This window comes from Eubalaena glacialis, chromosome 2 (assembly GCF_028564815.1).
Source record: "Eubalaena glacialis isolate mEubGla1 chromosome 2, mEubGla1.1.hap2.+ XY, whole genome shotgun sequence".
Taxonomy (NCBI): Eukaryota; Metazoa; Chordata; class Mammalia; order Artiodactyla; family Balaenidae; genus Eubalaena; species Eubalaena glacialis.
In genome coordinates this window covers 60,398,695-60,419,541 of record NC_083717.1, presented here as the reverse complement: position 1 = coordinate 60,419,541, position 20,847 = coordinate 60,398,695, and the positions used below count along the sequence as shown (strand labels likewise).

The following is a 20,847-nucleotide window of genomic DNA, read 5'->3' as shown; positions in this document are numbered from 1 at the left end:
TGAGGACGATGTTGGCTGTGGGTTTGTCATATATGGCCTTTATCATGTTGAGGATAGTTCCCTCTATGCCTACTTCCTGGAGGGTTTTTATCATAAATGGGTGTTGAATTTTGTCGAAAGCTTTTTCTGCATCTATTGAGATGATCATATGGTTTTTCTCCTTCAATTTGTTAATATGCTGTATCACGTTGATTGATTTGCATATATTGAAGAATCCTTGCATTCCTGGGATAAACCCCACTTGACCATGGTGTATCATCCTTTTACTGTGCTGTTGGATTCTGTTTGCTAGTATTGTGTTGAGGATTTTTGCATCTATGTTCAACAGCGATATTGGCCTGTAGTTTTCTTTCTTTGTGGCATCTTTGTCTGGTTTTGGTATCAGGGTGATGGTGGCCTCGTAAGATGAGTTTGGGAGTGTTCCTCCCTCTGCTATATTTTAGAAGAGTTTGAGAAGGATAGGTGTTAGCTCTTCTCTAAATGTTTGATAGAATTTGCCTCTGAATCCATCTGGTCCTGGGCTTTTATTTGTTGGAAGATATTTAATCACAGTTTCCATTTCAGTGCTTGTGATTGGACTGTTCATATTTTCTATTTCTTCCTGGTTCAGTCTCAGAAGGTTGTGCATTTCTAAGAATTTGTCCATTTCTTCCAGGTTGTCCATTTTATTGGCATATAGTTGCTTGTAGTAATCTCTCATGATCCTTTGTATTTCTGCAGTGTCAGTTGTTACTTCTCCTTTTTTATGTCTACTTATATTGATTTGAGTCTTCTCCATTTTTTTCTTGATGAGTCTGGCTAATGGTTTATCAATTTTGTTTATCTTCTCAAAGAACCAGCTTTTAGTTGTATTGATCTTTGCTATTGTTTCCTTCATTTCTTCTTCATTTATTTCTGATCTGATCTTTATGATTTATTTCCTTCTGCTAACTTTGGGTTTTTTTTGTTCTTCTTTCTCTAATTGCTTTAGGTGTAAGGTTAGGTTGTTTATTTGAGATGTTTCTTGTTTCTTAAGGTAGGACTGTATTGCTATACACTTCCCTCTTAGAACTGCTTTTGCTGCATCCCAAAGGTTTTGGGTCGTCGTGTTTCCATTGTCAGTTTTTTCTAGGTATTTTTTGATTTCCTCTTTGATTTCTTCAGTGATCTCTTGGTTATTAAGTAGTGTATTGTTTAGCCTCCATGTGTTTGTATTTTTTACAGATTTTTTTCCTGTAATTGATATCTAGTCTCATAGCATTGTGGTCGGAAAAGATACTTGATACGATTTCAATTTTCTTCAGTTTACGAAGGCTTGATTTGTGACCCAAGATATGATCTCTCCTGGAGAATATTCCATGAGCACTTGAGAAGAATGTGTATTCTGTTGTTCTTGGATGGAATGTCCTATAAATATCAGTTAGGTCCATCTTGTTTAATGTATTATTTAAAGCTTGTGTTTCCTTATTTATTTTCATTTTGGATGATCTGTCTATTGGTGAAAGTGGGGTGTTAAAGTCCCCTAGTATGATTGAGTTACTGTTGATTTCCCCTTTTATGGCTGTTAGCATTTGCCTTGTGTATTGAGGTGCTCCTATGTTGGGTGCATAAATATTTACAATTGTCATATCTTCTTCTTGGATCGATCCCTTGATCATAATGTAATGTCCTTCTTTGTCTCTTATAATAGTCTTTATTTTAATGTCTATTTTGTCTGATATGAGAATTGCTACTGCAGCTTTCTTTTCATTTCCATTTGCATGGAATATCTTTGTCTATCCCCTCACTTTTGGTCTGTATGTGTCCCTAGGTCTGAAGTGGGTCTCTTATAGACAGCATATATATAGGTGTTGTTTTTGTATCCATTCAGCCAGTCTGTGTCTTTTGGTTGGAGCATTTAATCCATTTATATTTAAGGTAATTATCGATATGTATGTTCCTATTACCATTTTCTTAATTGTTTTGGGTTTGTTATTGTAGGTCTTTTCCTTCTCTTGTGTTTCCTGCCTAGAGAAGTTCCTTTAGCATTTGTTGTATAGCTGGTTTGGTGGTGCTGAATTCTCTTAGCTTTTGCTTGTATCTAAAGGTTTTAATTTCTCCATCAAATCTGAATGAGATCCTTGCTGGGTAGAGTAACCTTGGTTGTAAGTTTTTCCCTTTGCTCACTTTACATATGTCCTGCCACTCCCTTCTGGCTTGCAGAGTTTCTGCTGAAAGATCAGCCGTTAACCTTATGGTAATTCCCGTGTATGTTATTTGTTGTTTTTCTCTTGCTGCTTTTAATATTTGTTCTTTGTATTTAATTTTTGATAGTTTGATTAATATGTGTCTTGGCATGTTTCTTCTTGGATTTATCCTGTATGGGACTCTCTGTGCTTCCTGGACTTGATTAACTATTTCCTTTCCCATATTAGGGAAGTTTTCAACTATAATCTCTTCAAATATTTTCTCAGTCCCTTTCTTTTTCTCTTCTTCTTCTGGGACCCCTATAATTCGAATGTTGGTGCATTTAATGTTGTCCCAGAGGTCTCCGAGACTGTCCTCAATTCTTTTCATTCTTTTTTCTTTATTCTGCTCTGCAGTAGTTATTTCCACTATTTTATCTTCCAGGTCACTTATCCGTTCTTCTGCCTCAGTTATTCTGCTATTGATCCCTTCTAGAGAATTTTTAATTTCATTTATTGTGTTGTTCATCAATATGTGTTTGCTCTTTAGTTCTTCTAGGTCCTTGTTAAGCGTTTCTTGTATTTTCTCTATTCTGTTTCCAAGATTTTGGATCATCTTTACTATCATTATTCTGAATTCTTTTTCAGGTAGACTGCCTATTTTCTCTTCATTTCTTAGGTGTGGTGGGTTTTTGCCTTGCTCCTTCATCTGCTGTGTGTTTTTTTGTCTTCTCGTTTTACTCAACTTACTATGTTTGCAGTCCCCTTTTCGCAGCCTGCAGGTTCGTAGTTCCCGTTGTTTTTGGTGTCTGCCCCCAGTGGGTAAGGTTGGTTCAGTGGGTTGTTTAGGCTTCCTGGTGGAGGGGACTAGTGCCTGTGTTCTGGTGGATGAGGCTGGATCTTGTCTTTCTGGTGTGCAGGACCACGTCCTGTGGTGTGTTTTGGGGTGTCTGTGACCTTATCATGATTTTAGGCAGCCTCTCTGCTAATGGGTGGGGTTGTGTTCCTGTCCTGCTAGTTGTTTGGCATAGGGTGTCCAGCACTGTAGCTTGCTGGTCTTTGAGTGGAGCTGGGTCTTAGAGTTGAGATGGAGATCTCTGGGATTGCTTTCGCCATTTGATATTACGTGGAGCCGAGAGGTCTCTGGTGGACCAATGTCCTGGACCCGGCTCTCCCACCTCAGAGGCACAGGCCTGACACCTGGCCAGAGTGCCAAGACCCTGTCAGCCACACGCCTCAGAAGAAAAGGGAGAAAAAAAGAAAGAAAGAAAGAAAAAATAAAATAGAATAAAATAAAGTTATTAAAATAAAAAATGAAAAATAATTGTTAAAAATTAAAAAATTAAAAAGTAATAAAAGAAAAAAAAAGACAGAAAGAAGAGAGCAACCAAACTGAAAAATAAATCCACCAATGATAACAAGCACTAAAAAATATACTTAAAAAAAAAAAACAAAATATAACGGACAGACCGAACCCTAGGACAAATGGTAAAAGCAAAGCTGTACAGACAAAATCATGCAAAGAAGTGTATACATATACACTCACAAAAAAAGAAAAAGGAAAAGATATATATATTTACCTATATAGTAAAAAAAAAAAGTAATAGAGAAACCAAATCAATAAACAATTCTACTAATGATAATAAACTCTAAATACTAAAGTAAAATAAACATATAACCAGAAACAAATTATTTGCAGAAAGCAAACCCCAAGTCTACAGTTCTCCCAAAGTCCACTGCCTCAGTTTTTTGTTGATTCGTTGTCTACTCAGGCATTCCACAGGTGCAGGGTACATCAAGTTGATTGTGGAGATTTAGTGCGCAGCTCCTGAGGCTGCTGGGAGAAATTTCCCTTTCTCTTCTTGTTCACACTGCTCCTGGGGTTCAGCTTTGGATTTGGCCCTGCCTCTGCGTGTAGGTCGCCTGAGGGCGTCTGTTCTTCCCTCAGACAGGACGGGGTTAAAGTAGCAGCTGATTAGGTGACTCTGGCTCACTCAGGCTGGGGGGAGTGAGGTGTTTGGAATGTGGGGCGAGCCTGTGGCGGCAGAGGCCACTGTGACGTTGCAGCAGCCTGAGGCATGCCGTGTGTTCTCCTGGGTATGCTGTCCCTGTATCATGGGACCCTGGCAGTGGCGGGCTGCACAGGCTCTCCCGAGGGGAGGTGTGGATAGTGACCTGTGCTTGCACACAGGTTTCTTGGTGGCTGCAGCAGCAGCCTTAGAGTTTCATGCCCTTCTCTGGTGTCCGCACTGATAGCCATGGCTCGTGCCCATCTCTGGAGCTCGTTTAGGCGGTGCTGTGAATCCCTTCTCCTTGTTCACCCTGAAACAATGGTCTCTTGCCTCTTAGGCAGTTCCATACTTTTTCCCGGACTCCCTCCCAGCTAGCTGTGGCACACTAGTCCCGTTCAGGCTGTGTTCATGCAGCCAATCTCAGTCTTCTCCCTGGGATCTGACCTCCAATGCTGGAGCCTCATCTCCCAGCCCCCACCCGCCCTAGTGGGTGAGCAGACAAGCCTCTCAGGCTGGTGAGTGCTCGTCAGCACCTATACTCTGTGCGGGAATCTCTCTGCTTTGCCCTCTGCACCTCTGTTGCTGCACTCTTCTCCGTGGCTCCGAAGCTTCCCCCCACCCACCTCCTGTCTCCGCCAGTGAAGGGGCTTCCTAGTGTGTGGAAACTTTTCCTCCTTCACAGCTCCCTCCCCGAGGTGCAGGTCCTGTCCCTATTCTTGTGTCTCTGTTTTTTCTTTTACCCTACCCAGGTTCGTGGGGAGTTTCTTGACTTTTGGGGAGTCTAAGGTCTTCTGCCTGCGTTCAGTAGATGTTTTGTAGGAGTTGTTCCACGTGTAGATGTATTTCTGATGTATTTGTGGAGAGGAAGATGATCTCCACGTCTTACTACTCTGCCATCTTGAAGATCTCCCTTGGCCTTTGTTTTAAAGTCTGTTTTTTCTGATGTGAGTTTTGCTACCCCTGCTTTATTGTCATTTCTATTTGCATGAAATATCTTTTTCCATCCTCTCACTTTCAATCTGTGCGTGTCCTTCAACCTAAAGAGGGTCTCTTATAGGTAGCATATTGTATGCTCTTGTTTTGTTATCCAGTCTGCCACTCTGTGTCTTTTGATTGGAGCATTTAGTCCATGTTCTTTTTTTTTAAAAAAAAACTTTTTTCTCTTTAGGGAACTTTCTTTAGTCATTCTTTAAGGGCCGGTTTGCTAGTGACACATTCTCTTAGTTTTCCTTTTATCTGAGAATGCCTTTATTTGCCTTTCATTCCTGAAGGATATTTTCACTGGATATGAATTTGCGATTAACAGTTCTTTCAGTCCTTGAAAGTTGTGCCACTTCCTCCTGGCCTTCAGTGTTTTGGATGAGAAATTTGCTGTCATTAAAATTGATGTTCTGTTATAGACAATTTATCTTTTCCCTATGGCTTCTTTTAGGAATTTTTCTTTGTTTTTAGTTTTCAGAGGTTTCATTATGATGAGTTTGGCATAAATTTCTTTGGATTTCTTAGTTCCTTGAATGTTTAGTTTTATGTCTTTCACTAAGTTTGGGAAGTTTTTATTTGTTCTTTCTTTAAATACTTTTTCAGTCCTACATTCTCTCTCCTCTCCTTCTGGGATGCCAATGACACAAATGTTACCTCTTTTGTTATTGGCCTACAGGTCCCTTATACTCCATTTAAGGTATTCCCTATGACTCCTTTCCAGCAAAATTGGGGCACCAACTTTCACCACTTCCTTGGCTCCTACTGCTGGTGTAAGCTCAGTTCTCTGCTGTGCCCCACTGACACAAGGGAGGGGCAAAGTGAACAGAGGACTGACTCCTGACTTGTCCCTGTAGGGTGGAGTGGAATCTTAGCTTTCTGATTGGTCCTGCTTACATTATTACAAGGTGGAAGGGGATCCATGTGCCAAGTAAATCTGTCTCCTACCACTTCGTTCTACGGCAGTGATGCTGGTGAGGGTGGAAGCTCAGATTTCTACAGGGGACCTGCTGACACTGGGGGCGGGGGAGGTCAGAATATTGACTAGTCCTATGTGTCTTTGATGCCAGATGGAAGTAGAGGCTCTGCTCACCATTGGGCCCTGCTAAAAGTGGGGGTAGGGAGGACCAGTGTCTACCAGTTCTGACTCTCAGTACCTCATTAAGTCTCACTGCTGCTTGGTGGGTGTGGAAGTTCAGCTTCCCACTGACACTAGGTGTGAGGGAAAGTGGAGTGTTGAGTAAGTACAGTTCCTACCGCTTTGTTTAGTGTTATTAATGCCATTTGGAGGTAAAAGCTCAGCTCACTGTTCACCTTTGCTGACACTGTTTTGGTGAGGGAATTGGACCACCATCTGCTTCTGCCAGGTGGGCAATGGAAGTTCAGCTCTCTGCTTACCCCTATTGAAACTATGGGGTGGAAGGTTTCCACTGACGTTTGGCTAGAATAGAAGGAATATTGCCAAAATGGTTGTCTGTTTTCTTAGGCCATCCTTTTCTCTGTCCTTTGGCTTGGCAGAACAAGTTTTGCTGATGCCTGTTTTGTCTATGTCAGTTGGTCCTTCTGGATTGGAGGCTTTTATAGCATCCTGTCAGCAATAAACAAAAACAGAGAACTCACTGCTGTGCTGCTTTTCAATTCCCAGGGTCACTAGGCAGTCCACCTACTACTTTCTATCTTTTAAAATCGTCGTGTGCTTATTTTGTATGTTTTTTCCCAGAGTTTTTAGTTGTAAGTAGGAGCACCTGGAAATGAAGGTGAGGCTGCTCCATCTTGGCCAGAACTGGAAGTCTTCATACTAATTTTGACAGATTACAATTAGCCTGTAAAATTTTAAAAATTGTGGCTATCACTGTATACATATATATCTCAGGTTGTGAAATTTTGAAGCATTTTGGTAGAAGCTTCTTATTTATTTTAGGCTAGTTTGCTCTGTGACTTTGGATGCAGGCCCTCATTTTCTTATGTGTATGGTGAAATAGTGGACTAGATCATTGAGGGTTCATTCATTTAACACTATAATCTTATCATTAAAATAGTTTTTTTCCTTTTTTTCCTAAGTCAGTGTGTACTATTAGTACTGAGACAGGGGAAAAAGAACGTGGATTTTGGACCAAGGCCTATGTTTGGATTCTAAAAGAAGGGAAGGTAGTTTTTACATATTCATTGGGCTATGGACATCAGAACCAATTTGCCTAGACTTGCATCTTGGCTTTACCTTTACTAAGTGTGTGACCTTGGGTAAATTACTCAACCTCTCTTTGTCTCAGTTTCCTCATTGGTAATATGGGAATGACAGTACTGATCTTAGAGGGTTGTTGTGAACCCTCTAAGAGGGTTTATTTAAACGAGTTACATCTAAGGCACTTAGAACAGTGCTAGCACATAGTATACACTATATAAATGTTATTACTTTTTGACTGTGGGGACTTAGGTCAGTCTTTTTTTTTTTTTAAGGATTTATTTCTTATTTATTTATTTTATTTTTGGCTGCATTGGGTCTTAGTTGCGGCATGCCGGATCTTCATTGGGGCATGTGGGATCTTTCATTGTGGCACATGGGTTTCTCTCTAGTTGTGGTGTACAGGCTCCAGGGTGTGTGGGCTCTGTAGTTTGCGGCACGCAGGCTCTCTAGTTGAGGCATGTGAGCTCAGTAGTTGTTGCGCTCCGGCTTACTTGCCCCGCGGCATGTGGGACCAGGGATCGAACCCGTGTCCCCTGCATTGTAAGGCGAATTCTTTACCACTGGACCACCAGGGAAGTCCCAGGGCCTTAGGTCAGTCTTAATCTCAATTTTATCATTTGTAAGATAGGGATAATTATACCTACCCCACAGTGTGGTTGTAGGGACTAGAGAATACACACACACTTGTGCACAATACACCTTGCATAGTAATTAGTGTCATGTTTATATTTTAGTTATATTTAATGGGAATTAGATTGGAAAATATTATTTTGTAGGTTTTTGAAAATTTTTATCATCAAAGAAATCTTGATTTATTTTCTTCCCTCAATTGCATAGAACGGAAAGATGCTGAAGGATGGGAAACTGTTCAGAGAGGAAGGCCTGTTCGTTCACGATCAACAGCAGTGATGCCAAAAGTTTCATTACCAACAGAAGCATTAAGGTCAAAGGATGACAGTGATAAAGAAAATGTACATCTTTTACCTGACAAAAGTATTCAGAAAGGTGAATTTGTTGGAGGTGGACCTTCTAATACTATAGAATCTCGGCTCAAAGACTCATTACACTCATGTGATCATCCTCTTGCAGAGAGAACCCAGGTAGTACATTCTGAAAATCCTTTTATTGCTTTTTTATAAAGGATATATATATGTATGTTGGAATGTCTTAATTTTTCTACTTCATTTTTTACTTTTTATTGTGAAAAATTTCAGATCTACAGGAAAGTTGCAAGAATAGAATAATGAACTCTCCTGTACCCTTTTCCTAGATTCACAGATAACATTTTGCCACATTTTTTTCTCTCTATATTTACATATCACACACTCATATTGTATGCTAAACATTTGAGAGTAATGTGCAAACATCGTAACCATTCACCTTTAAATGCTATAGTATATATGTCTAAAGAACAAAGAAACTCTTTTACATAACCACACTATAATTATAAAATTCGGGGAATTTGACATTTATATAATATTGTTATCTAATTTATAGTCCATATTCAAAAATTTCCAGTTGTCCCAATAATTTCTTCATAGAATTTTTTTCCATGATGCATGATCCAATCTAGAATCACACATTGTATTTGGCTTTGTTTCTTTAATGTCTTTCACCAGGGACAGTTACTCAGCCTGTCTTTGTCTTTCATGACATTAATATTTTTAAAGTATACATTGTGGGTTTTTTGTACAATGTTCTTCAGTTTGTTTATTCATTATTCACTTTAGCTTATACATTTTTGACAGAAATAAAGTGATTGTTCTTAGCCTCACATTTAAAGGCATATCATATCAATTTGCCCAAGTTTGTTAACTTTGATTACTTGGTTAAAATGGTGTCCTCCTGCTTCATTTGTAGCGTTATTTTAAATGGTGATGAAAGTAGAATCATTTTTCACTTGCTCTACTTCCTACAATTCGAGTATAGAGTTATTTATATTTAAATAATTCTTTAAAGTTAATATTCCCAGTACTCTTCTGTCAGTCCATTTGAAGTTTATTTTACTTACTCGGTTAAGCAAGGCATTTTTTTTAAAAACAGGACTTTAAAAAAATTTTTATTTTATTATTATTATTATTTTTTTTTTTGGCCACCCTGCATGGCATGTGGGATCTTAGTTCCCAGACCAGGGATTGAACCTGCACCCCCTGCCTTGGAAGCGTGGAGTCTTAACCACTGGACCGCCAGGGAAGTCCCAGCAATGCATTTTAAAAAGATATTTGTTTACAGAAAGATTTACCTTCAGTTAGTATAATTTTATGTAAAATGACTAATGAAATATAAGAGATATTCTTTGACAAGGTACAGGGACTAAGTAAAAAAGTTGTAAAATAGTTGTCATATTTCTCAGTCCAGAATAGTATCTGCTTTTTAAAATTCTCTCCTTTTACCTGTAGGATATTTATTTTTATTAGAAACTGTACTCAACTTCCATGTTCTTTTTCCTTAATGATAATAATGGCTCTTAATCCTACATTGTTCCTGATGTTTTATAACTCTTTAATATATGTATGTTTTGTGCCCACATGAGATTGAAAGCTCCTTGTGGGCATTATCTTATGTTGCCTTTTAATTTCCCACAATATGGAGCAGAGTCATAGATACGTAGGAAGTAATCAGTACGTAGTTGTTGGGTGAAACTTTAAGAAACTTTTAAATGTAGGTAAATTTGATGAAGAAATCACTTTTTATATCACTTAGCTAACATCTAGCATTCTTGGTACATGTATTATATTTTAACTATAAAATATAACTGTAAAAATTATGCTGATTTTCTGTAATGAATAAACTTATGTGATTTTTTGAGATTTTAGAAATAGTCTATACATAGAACTTTTGAGTAATTATTGTTAAATTATTTCAGTATAAAAGTTCACTGCTTATGGTGGCCAAGCTAATATTAATAACTGTTTTCTCCACTGTCATTCTGAAAATGGAATTAGCATTTTTATATATTTTTCAACATTATAGTTTAGCTTTGATTTTGTTATTTAAGTTGATATTGATTTTTTAATAAACAGGGTTGACTATATTGTAAAGATCAATAATGCTAATGTAAATATTACTGAGAAGATTATAAACCATGGTGACTGATGTATGGATAATGTTGATAGCAATATAAACATTGTGATGCAATTTGAATAATGCTTATGCTAAAATGAACACTTTGGGACACTTTAAAGTTCTAACCAATAGTAGGATTTTTAAAGTAGTTTATATGACTTGGCCAAGTTTAATATTTATATAAATACTATATCAAACTAGGGTTTTTATGGCCACTGCAATGTTTATCTAATGTTTATTTAAGTAGTGATGTGAGTAAGTTTTAAATTCACAATTTTAGATTTTAGTTCTTCTCCTTGGAGTTCATTACCCTGAGTATAGCTGGAAAACATAGCGCCATTCTTTCTGTACTCTGTTAGAAAGTGAAAATAAAGGCTTGTTCCTATTCACTAAACTAGAAAGTTTTTTAAAAATGGGTATGTATTTGACTTCAGCACAAGTTGTGTTTGTTTAAATGATTTTCACGTTTCTGCTGGTTATGTGTTAAATATTCCTAAAGGGGAATGGAGAGCCTATTGAAGTCTAAAGAATATGAATTGCATAATGAAACTGCATGCTGACATATACTCTACTTTTTATGGTGTATTTCTCTTTTAGATCTGAGATTTGGTATTATGTGCTATGTGGATCTTTATGAAAGATGCTTCGAGGCTGTGTTAATGTTATCTAAAGAGAGCGAGTTTAATGTTTTTGAGTAAAATGCCCTGGAAGTACATATTTGGTGAAAAGTGCCTTCATTTGATATTAAAAACCATGTAAATACCTTTAGTTATTTGAATATAACACAGAGTATTATACTTGTGACTAGATTTCTTTTGTGAGGCGTATAGGATACTCATCAGGAATCAGCCCACTAAAATAAAATGTAATTACAGTATATATTGATTAATTTGCTAAAGCACTTCAGACAGTGTTTTACATAGTAAACATAGTAGATGTGCTATGTGCTACTATGTGCTAAACATAGTAGATGTGCAAATAAAAATTGTGGCTGCTTAATGGTTTCTCTTCTTACACTTGAAACATACCAAAAAATGACTGAGTCGTCTGTTAGTCAGTCAACTGCTGCTTTACAGTTGATAGGTTAAGCAGAATCAGGTTTTCTAGAGTGAAATAAGTTGGTGAGTATTTTTCGTTATCTCTGATTCAATCTGTAATATGTTTCGTTAGTTCACAGTGAGTACACTGGATGATGTCAAGAGCTCTGGCAGTAGTTTCTTACAAGACAATTCTGTGCAAACTTCTGAAATACCTGCCGTTCACATTGATACAGAGGGTGTTTCAGTTACTCAGCAAGCTGACACACCTTTGCAAGCAAGTGAAGACAAATTTTCAGAAGAGAAAGCAAGAATAGAAAGTGAAATGGATCCTTCAGATATTTCAAATGTGAGTGCTGCTAACTTGGTAAGAACAACTTATCGGAATTCTGAGTAAATATATTAAAGAGGCATAAACCCCAATAATAAAAAATTGTAATGTGTATTTCTCTACACTTTACAAGCACTTTTTAACATAGCATTTTATATATGTTATTTCATTTTAACATTTTATTCTTATAGCAATCTTTTGATGTAGTTAAGTTTCTTCCTATTTTATAGAGGAAGGAAATGAAACTGTGAGAATTAAATAACTTGCTCAAAATCATTCACTTTGTGTGTGATTTGATCAAATGTTCTTTAGCATTAAGAAACTATAATAATAATGTTTTCTATGCAACATCTACCACTCTGATAGATGGGAAATTGTGCTTAATGAACTTAGCTTTAAGAATTCTCTTAACAGAGTACTTTAGACAGTTATTATCATTTGTTTGGAGTTGGTCTTTAAGATGAAATTTATTTATCATCCCTATTGCAGAATCTTTAAAAATGCATTGACTTAAAATTATTTATAGGTTTATGTGTTTGGATGACTACTTAATTCTGCTCATCTTTCTCCTTCCCATTTTAGTATTAAGATACTTGGCCTGATTATAATTCAGAATAGGTCATGCTGGCTTTGTTTAAAAAGTAACTTTCAAAAGGAATAGGCACATATAAAAAGTTGTTGAGAAAAAATTCAAATTTAGTTTTTAAATGACCACCGTGTACTATAATTTCTTTTTAAACTTAATGCCTCATCATGTTGAAAGATGATACCAGCAGATGATATTAGGCCAAATTATACATTTTAGAGAGAGAATAAGATTAGATACAGATGAAATTTGATATGGATTGTTTAAGGGAGTAGTAAGAGTTATAGTAAGGAGAAAAACAAATATTTAGATTCCTTTATAAAGGAATAAAAGGCATTTTTTTTAACTTAGGTTTTTTAGTGCGAATGTTTTAAAGGTTAAATAATTTATGGTCATGTAAGTAGTGGGTTTAATGTATGGGTAGAAATTGGTCGTATTTATATTTTTGTTTTCATAGCTAGCTATCATATTAAATTATTTATTTTGCAAATGGATTCTATGAGAATCAAATTTCATAAGAGGAAAAAGATCCTATACTTAAATAAGCATAAAATAATTATTTAAAAATTCTTCTCTCATCATTTTTATTTTGATCACGTAGGTAAAATAAGCTTATGGTAGAGTATTAAAAACCCTTGGTTATTTTGAGAATGACATTTGCATATTTGAAGGAAAATAAGTTCTGCTTTACATATGAATATTAGTATATCCTTAGAGGTCTTAGAGGAATTTTGACTAAACTAAGATTTTGAGAAAATTTTATTTTTTTAATTTGTCTTGGCACAGATACTTCTGTGGGTTGCTCTAGATAAGCACGTCATTGTTTAGGGTCTAAGTGGAGGGTTATAGAGAATTGCTGCAGTGTTGAGAAAATTGTTTTCTTTTTTCCATCAATATAGTATTGTCACATACATGGTTCAACTAAAAAAATCTGTAGTTCTCTTATTTAACAGAAACCTAGGCAAAAAATGACTGTAAGAATTTATAATAATAAAATTTATTTATTAAACATAAAGGACCCTTTATGTTTAAGGTCCACTTTTGCCAACATTGTAAAAATGTGCTGATGTAAATCCTAGCTACCATGGATTTATTTTTTTAGATTTGCTGAAATTACAAATTTTAATGAAAATTTAGAAATTTAAAAAATGATGATGTATACAGATATTTATTTGAATTTCACAGTGTGAAAATAGTAGAAGTTGTATATGGATAATTGAATCATTATTTCATCCGTAAGCTCTGTTACTCTGTTAAAATCTTTTCAGGTCTTAAGAGTTGAAATAGAAATGTTCTCTGGAGAAGATAAAATTGAGAAGGAAATAGGCTAATGTGAGAACTTACTTTCTGCAAAGTTAAATATATTCAACTTTAACAGTTTTTTTTAAATCGTTGTTAGGTATGATGTTTGTGTGGCACCTTAACAAGTTAGTTTCTATAATATTCTAGAGTTTACAGAGAAAAAGCTTATGATGCAAAGAAATAGTCTGTCATCTAAACTCTCTCACCCCATTCTCTTCCCCAGGGACAATCTTGTATGTTTTGAGGAGGGCAGAGTATCGACAGGGGAAATGAAGTGGGGAGGGGAAGCTTTAAAAAGGATACCCATGTCTAGGCTCCACTCCAGACCAATTCAGTAATAAGCTGAAGCTCAAGCACTTGCATTTTTAATACCTTTATTGAGGTGTTATTGATTTTCAGTAAACTTCACATATTTAAGATATACACATTGATATATTTTGACATGTGTTTATACCTGTGAAATCATCACTACAATCAAGATAATGAAAGTATCGATTGCCTCCAAAAGTTTTCACATTCTCTTTTGTAATCCCTCCTTTCTGCTCTTCCCTGTTTCCCCTTCCCGGGGTTATCACTATTCTGCTGTAACTACATATTAATTAGCATTTTAAGAACTTTCTGTATATGGAATAATGTAATCTTTGTTTAGCTTCTTTCACTCAGCATAATTATTTTGAGATTCATCCATGTAGTTGTGTATATTAATAGTTCCTTCTTTTTTTATTGTCTTTAGGAGTACTCTGTTGTATGCATGTAACTCAGTATGTTCATCCATTCAGTTGTTGACAGATGTTTGAGTTGTTGCCAGTTTCTCTATTATGAATAAAGGCACCATGAACGTTTGTCTTTGTTTTGAACATATGTTTTCATTTCTCTTGGGAAAATATCTAGGTCAGTTTTGTTGATAATATTGTTCAGGTCTCCTTTGCCAATTTTCTGTACTTGTTCTATCAGTTGAGAGAGTGGTATTGAAATCTCTGCATATATCTGTGAGACTACTTGTTTTAAGCCAACTTTATTGAGATATAATTTACATAACATACAGTTTATCCATTTAAAATATACAGTGCATTGTTTTTTAGTATATTCACAGAGTTGTGCAGACATCACCATAATTAGTTTTAGAACACTTCCATCACTACAAAAAGAAACCCAGTGCCCATTAGCAGTCCTCCCTTTCACCCCACCCTCCCAGCCCTATACAACCACTAATCTGTCTTTTGTCTCTATAGATTTGCCTGTTCTGGACATTTCATAGAAGTGGAATACAATATGTGGTCTTTGTGAATGGTTTCTTTCACTAGGCGTATTGTTTTCAAGGTTCATTCGTGTTTTAGCCTGTATCAGTATTTCATTCCTTTTTATGCCCAAATAATATTCCACTGTTTGAAAAATGTGGAATATACCACATTTTATCCATTCATCAGTTGATGGACATTTAGGTTTTCTCCACTTTTTGGAATTTATGTATAATGCTGCTTTAAATATTTGTGTACAAGTTTTTGTGTGAACATATGGTTTCATTTCTCCTGGGTATACATCTAGGAATGGGATTGTTGGGTCGTATGGTAACTTTACATTTAACCTTTGTGAGAAACTATCAGACTGTTTTCCAAAGTAGCTGCATCATTTTACATTCCCATTAAGTTTATTTTGTTTTGTAATTCTATCAGCTTTTGCTTCTTTTATTTTGAAGGTCTATTATTAAGTTCATAAACCTTTAGGATTGTTTTGTCTTCTTAGTGAATTAACAGTTTATCATTATGAAATGACCTTCTTTATCCTTTGTCATATTTTTTGCTCTGAAATCTACTGTGTCTGATATTAGTACTTCAACTTACTTTTGGTTAGTGGTAGTATGGTAGCTCTTTTATTTGTAATCTGTTTATATTCTCATATTTAAATTAGGTTTCTTATGGGCAGCATGTGGTTTGGGGTCTTGCTTTTATCCAATTTGAGTCTCTATTTCCGTGTAATGTGATTATTGATGTGGTTCCTTTAAATCTACCATCTTATTGTTTTTCTCTTTGACTCATCTGTTCTTCATCCCCTTTTTCCTCTTTCTCCCATCTTTTTGATTAATTTTCTTTTAAAATTTATCTCCTTTGTTGGATTAGTAGCCATAAATATTTGTTATTTCACTGTTTGCTTTAGGGTTTATAGTATACATATTTAGCTTTTTATAGGGATTTATTAATTAATAATTCTGATGCATATTTTTGTATTACATAATTCTAATGCATAATTTTAAGTAAGGTATATATGTTCAGAAAGTGTCATCACCAGTACGGCATAATTTTTTCTTATATTCCCTTTAAAGTATAATGTTTTTCTTTTGTTTTTAAAATATTTGACCTGTAACTGTTTTGAATTTTGGTGCTCAAATGAAATTCACACTTTATTATTAATAACAATAACTATTATTTATACAACTTCACAGTTTGTCATACACAGCAGTTCGGTAAAAAGGTCTCATGGATTATTGTATCATTTTATGGAATATAAAATAGTCTTTTGCTTTTAAGAAATTTCCGAGTCATACAACTGGACCCCAAGTTTTATAATTCTAGATCAATGCTATTTTTATATATACTATTTATGATTAGAACATAAAGAAATAATTACTTAACTTTCCAGTCAACTGATGATTCTTCTTTTTGTTTGTTTTTAACTTTATAGTCTATGGCAGAAGTTCTTGCTAAAAAGGAAGAGCTAGCAGATCGTCTAGAAAAGGCCAATGAAGAAGCCATTGCTAGTGCTATTGCTGAAGAGGAACAGTTAACTAGAGAAATTGAAGCTGAAGAAAACAATGATATCAATATTGAAACTGACAACGACAGTGATTTTTCTGTGAGCTTTTAGAATTTTTATTCTCTGGGTGATTGAGACTTATACAATAAACAATAGCAAGTCTTTTTTTAAGCACTTTACCATTACTAAGTTTTTATATATAATGCAATTGACAAGTTGGAAGTTGTTTTCTCATTTTACAAATCAAGAAAATGAATCTCAGAGTAAGTAAATACGCAACATTTCTCAGATTATAATTGTATAGATTGAAGAAGAATCGAAGATATATTTTTCCTTCTGCTAATAAAAAGCAAATGATACATTGCCTTGCTATCACTAGGAGCTAAGGATATATATGTTGATGAGAGGGATTTCTTAAAGAATAAAAGTAATCATGAATGTTTGCAATGTTTTCCTATTAAATTTTAATGCCCAACAAATACTTTTTAGCTTTTCTGATGTGTGCTCTAAATATGTCAGAATTCATGTAGTAATAGTTTAAACCCAATAGTTTTCTTTTAAAATTACTTGGTTTGTCTCTGCTGTTAATGGCAGGTAGGTTAGTCTTCTTCTTAAAATGTATAGACTGTGGTATTTTTAACTTGGTAATTACTGTGACTGTAAGAGGTATGTAACTTTTTTCTGGTTTTGGACTGTTTGCTAAATGAAATATATGAGCAATAGGTAGGAAAATTTCATGTATAGTTCATTTTATAAGGTTATAATTGGTTCATATATTTGTTACTCAGTTTTTCTTATTACATTTTAGGCCAGCATGGGCAGTGGAAGTGTATCTTTCTGTGGTATGTCTATGGATTGGAATGATGTCCTTGCAGATTATGAAGGTATTACATGTTTGTATGTTTGTGTGTGTGTGTGTTGTATGTATAGGTAGAGGGGTATAAAATAGATTATCTTATTACATGGGGTTTTTGTGTAAAATAAATAAGAGTGGGATGCCTTTTAAAAGTCTGTTCTCAAATGTTGGTTTTATAGAATTATGTGGCTAAACAATAGCGGTTTTCTTTTTTCTGAAAACAGCTCGTGAATCTTGGCGCCAAAATACATCCTGGGGGGATATTGTAGAGGAGGAACCTGCTAGACCTCCAGGACATGGAATTCACATGCATGAAAAACTTTCCTCACCATCTCGTAAAAGGTCTGGCCTTTGAATATTAATTTGAAATGTTTCACAGGAAGGGAACTAGATGTTCTTGACTATTAAATGGAGTTACTACATACTATTTTAAGGTACATTATTCAAGATATTTCCAGATCCATTGAAAAGTGACAATGTTTCTGTGAAATTTTAGGCCAAAGTTAGTTCTGTATATTTTTTATATTTATTTTAAGAACTTTGAAGACTAAAGAAGATATTTTTGACTTTATCATGTAAACATTTGTGTCTCTTGTCCATTTGTTTGCATTAATAGAACAATTGCAGAATCTAAGAAGAAACATGAAGAAAAACAAATGAAAGCACAGCAGCTAAGGGAAAAGTTACGTGAAGAGAAAACATTAAAGCTTCAGAAATTGTTAGAAAGGGTGAGTTTTTAATTTTTAGGGCAGTATGATTGCCTTAAATTGATGGACTTATTTTCAACTTCTTTTTCTGGTTCGAGAGAAGCTAAAAGAACAATAAAAATAAATTTATTAGGAAACAAAAGCATTTCTATCTACTGAGTTACAGAAAGCTACCTGTTAAAAAAAGAAAGAAAACAGAATTTGTCATTCCTAAAAAAGCTGTTAAATTGATGTTTTGCTGAGTTCGCATGGATTATTAAAGCTGTGCTTTGTCTTTTGCCATTTTCAGTGGGGGTTTCCTTGGGGAGTCTTGTGCAAAGTGTTCAATGAATTGGTAGGACAGTTTTGAGCTTGAGATGATCAGATTTGAATAAGGGCGGCACTAATTAGATTTATGGAAGAGATTCTTGGAGTATTTAGAGCAGTGTAACTTCTGGTCAGTGTGGTGTAGTGGAAAGAACATGGGCTCTGGAGATGGCCAATCAGGTGAAATCCTGGTTTGAACCACGTAATAGGATATGATGCCCTGGGCAAATTACTTAACAATACTGCCTTTTAATTTCTTTATCCATAAAATGACAGTTATCATTGTTAACCAGTTGTGATGATGAAAGTGGCAAGTAAGTAAAACAGTAGCGTGGTGCTCGGGTGGCTGTTGCTCAGTATATGGTCATTTTTATTGTTAGTTACACATGGCAGACATGAGTACCGTATTAGTTATGTGTGCTGTGTAACAAAGGACCTCAAGACTTAGCAGTTTAAAACAACACACATTTATTAGCTCACAGTTTCTTGGGCATGGAAACCAGGAGTGGCTTGTGTTGTTATTTTTTTGTTCACAGTCTCTCCTGAGGTTGCAGTCAAGCTGTTGTCTGGGGCAGCAGTCATTTGGAGCTGAAGGATCCACTTCCAAACTCTCTCATGTGGTTATTGGCAGGCCTGGATTCCTCTTTAGCAGTTGGCTATGGACCTCAGTATCTTGCCATGTGGATCTTTCCATAGCCTGATGTTCTTATAACATGGCTGCTACCTTTCCCACAGAGTAATCTGAGAGAAGACGAGAAAGAGAGAGAATGAACAAGTGAGCTGCCAAATGGAAGCTGCACTGTCTTTTATAACCTAATCTCGGAAGTGATATACCATCACTTTTGCTGAATTGTATTGGTCACGATCCTGATACAGTGTTGGAGGGAAATACACAAGGGTCTGAATACCAGGTGGCTGGGATCATTTGGAGCCATCTTGGAGTCTGTGTACTACATATACCTAACACAGCATAACAGAAGATAGGTAACCGTTATAGTATAGGTGAACTCCTTTGTTACCTTCTGGTCCTAGAAAGGAGGACTAATATGCCTAGGTTAAAAATATTTGCATTACTTATGTTTGTTTTAAAATTGGGAAAAATAATTTGACCAAATAATTTGAATGTAAAAATGAGGTGGCATAAGATTCTCCTTGGTACAGTAGAAAAGTTGGCTGGGAAAGGAAGAAAATCTGTAATTTTTCTCTTTACCTGAATCTCAAGAATTTAATTATTTTAATCAAGATTTTAATCATTTAGATTGAATAGATCAAATATGAAAAACAGTCTCCATGTCATGGGGTTCTATAAGAGTTAATATATTATTTCATTTTAAGCTTTAGAAAAAGGTTCTAACACAATTATAATTTCCCTTCTTACTGTGTTTTTAATACAAATAAAATTATATAGTTTATTTTCTCACTATATGATATAATCTCCAGATACTCATGCAAACAAAATAGTAAATTCTTGAAATTGTACAAGACGTTAGAGGTTCTCTGGTTTAATTTTCCCATCAATGTAGGTATCCCTTCAATTAATTTAAATGATAAATCCCACCTTCCATTTATATAATGAGTTATGGTTTCAACACTATTCTATACATATATGGTCTCATCTGATCACCACAATACCTCTGTGAGGCACACAGAGTTGAACAGATCCTGAACCCCATTTTTTAAAAAAATTATTTTATTTAATTTATTTATTTTTGGCTGCCTTGGGTCTTTGTTGCAGTGCGCGGGCTTCTCACTGTGGTGTCCTCTCTTGTTGTGGAGCACAGGCTCCAGGCGCATGGGCTTCAGTAGTTGTGGCATGCGGGCTCAGTAGTTGTGGCTCGCGGGCTCTAGAGCACAGGCTCAGTAGTTGTGGCGCACGGGCTTAGTTGCTCCGCGGCATGTGGGATTTTCCCAGACCAGGGATCGAACCCATGTCTCCTGCATTGGCAGGTGGATTCTTAGCCACTGTACCACCAGGGAAGTCCCCCTGAACCCCATTTTATAGATGTGAAAACTGAATCTAGGAGAAGCTAGGGGCTGTTTCCAATGTCACATGACCAATAATTTGCAGAGCTAGTTACCAATATCACATGACCAACAATTTGCAGAGCTAGAGCTTTAAGGACCTGTTCCTAGCTCCTAATCCAGTACTGTTTCTGCATCATACTTTTTTAGGTGGTTAAATACATTATTATGTAGCTAAAATTCAACTGAAATGTTAGTTTTCTTCCCATTCATGTTGAGCCAACATTGATTTTCTATAATTTATTCTTATTGGTGCAGGTTCTGATTTCTTGGAGCACAGGACAAGTCTTTTACTTCTCCTATTTGATATTGTTTTAAGGAAGTAAAGGGAGCTAACGTAATTATTCTTCTATAGTCAAAACTCTCTGTTCCTTCAGAGAATGTTTTTTATGCAAATATTTATTTTTTAGACTTCTCACCTTTTTTTCAATTTCTAGGATAAAATTATCTGTCTTGAATTTGGGTTATAGAGCCATTAATGTTTATAAGGATAAGACATATACACTATTTTCATTTTAAGTGTGCTCATAGCACAGTATAATAATAACAGCAAATATTTCTCTT

The 20,847-nt window shown here is 35.6% G+C and overlaps 1 protein-coding gene across 5 annotated transcripts in view; it reads left to right on the top strand.

Annotated features, from left to right (window-relative positions):
- The window catches only part of SCAPER (S-phase cyclin A associated protein in the ER), a 473,441-nt gene that overhangs the window by 146,107 nt on the left and 306,487 nt on the right, over window positions 1–20,847 (top strand). For 4 of the 5 annotated variants that reach the window (XM_061181876.1, XM_061181878.1, XM_061181875.1 and 1 more), the window contains 6 exons: window positions 8,157–8,419; window positions 11,556–11,789; window positions 16,321–16,491; window positions 17,201–17,276; window positions 17,473–17,590; window positions 17,865–17,976. In XM_061181876.1, the coding sequence (XP_061037859.1) occupies window positions 8,157–8,419; window positions 11,556–11,789; window positions 16,321–16,491; window positions 17,201–17,276; window positions 17,473–17,590; window positions 17,865–17,976 (974 nt within the window). The remainder of the gene's footprint in view (window positions 1–8,156; window positions 8,420–11,555; window positions 11,790–16,320; window positions 16,492–17,200; window positions 17,277–17,472; window positions 17,591–17,864; window positions 17,977–20,847) is intronic. The other variant, XM_061181877.1, reaches the window with a different exon arrangement.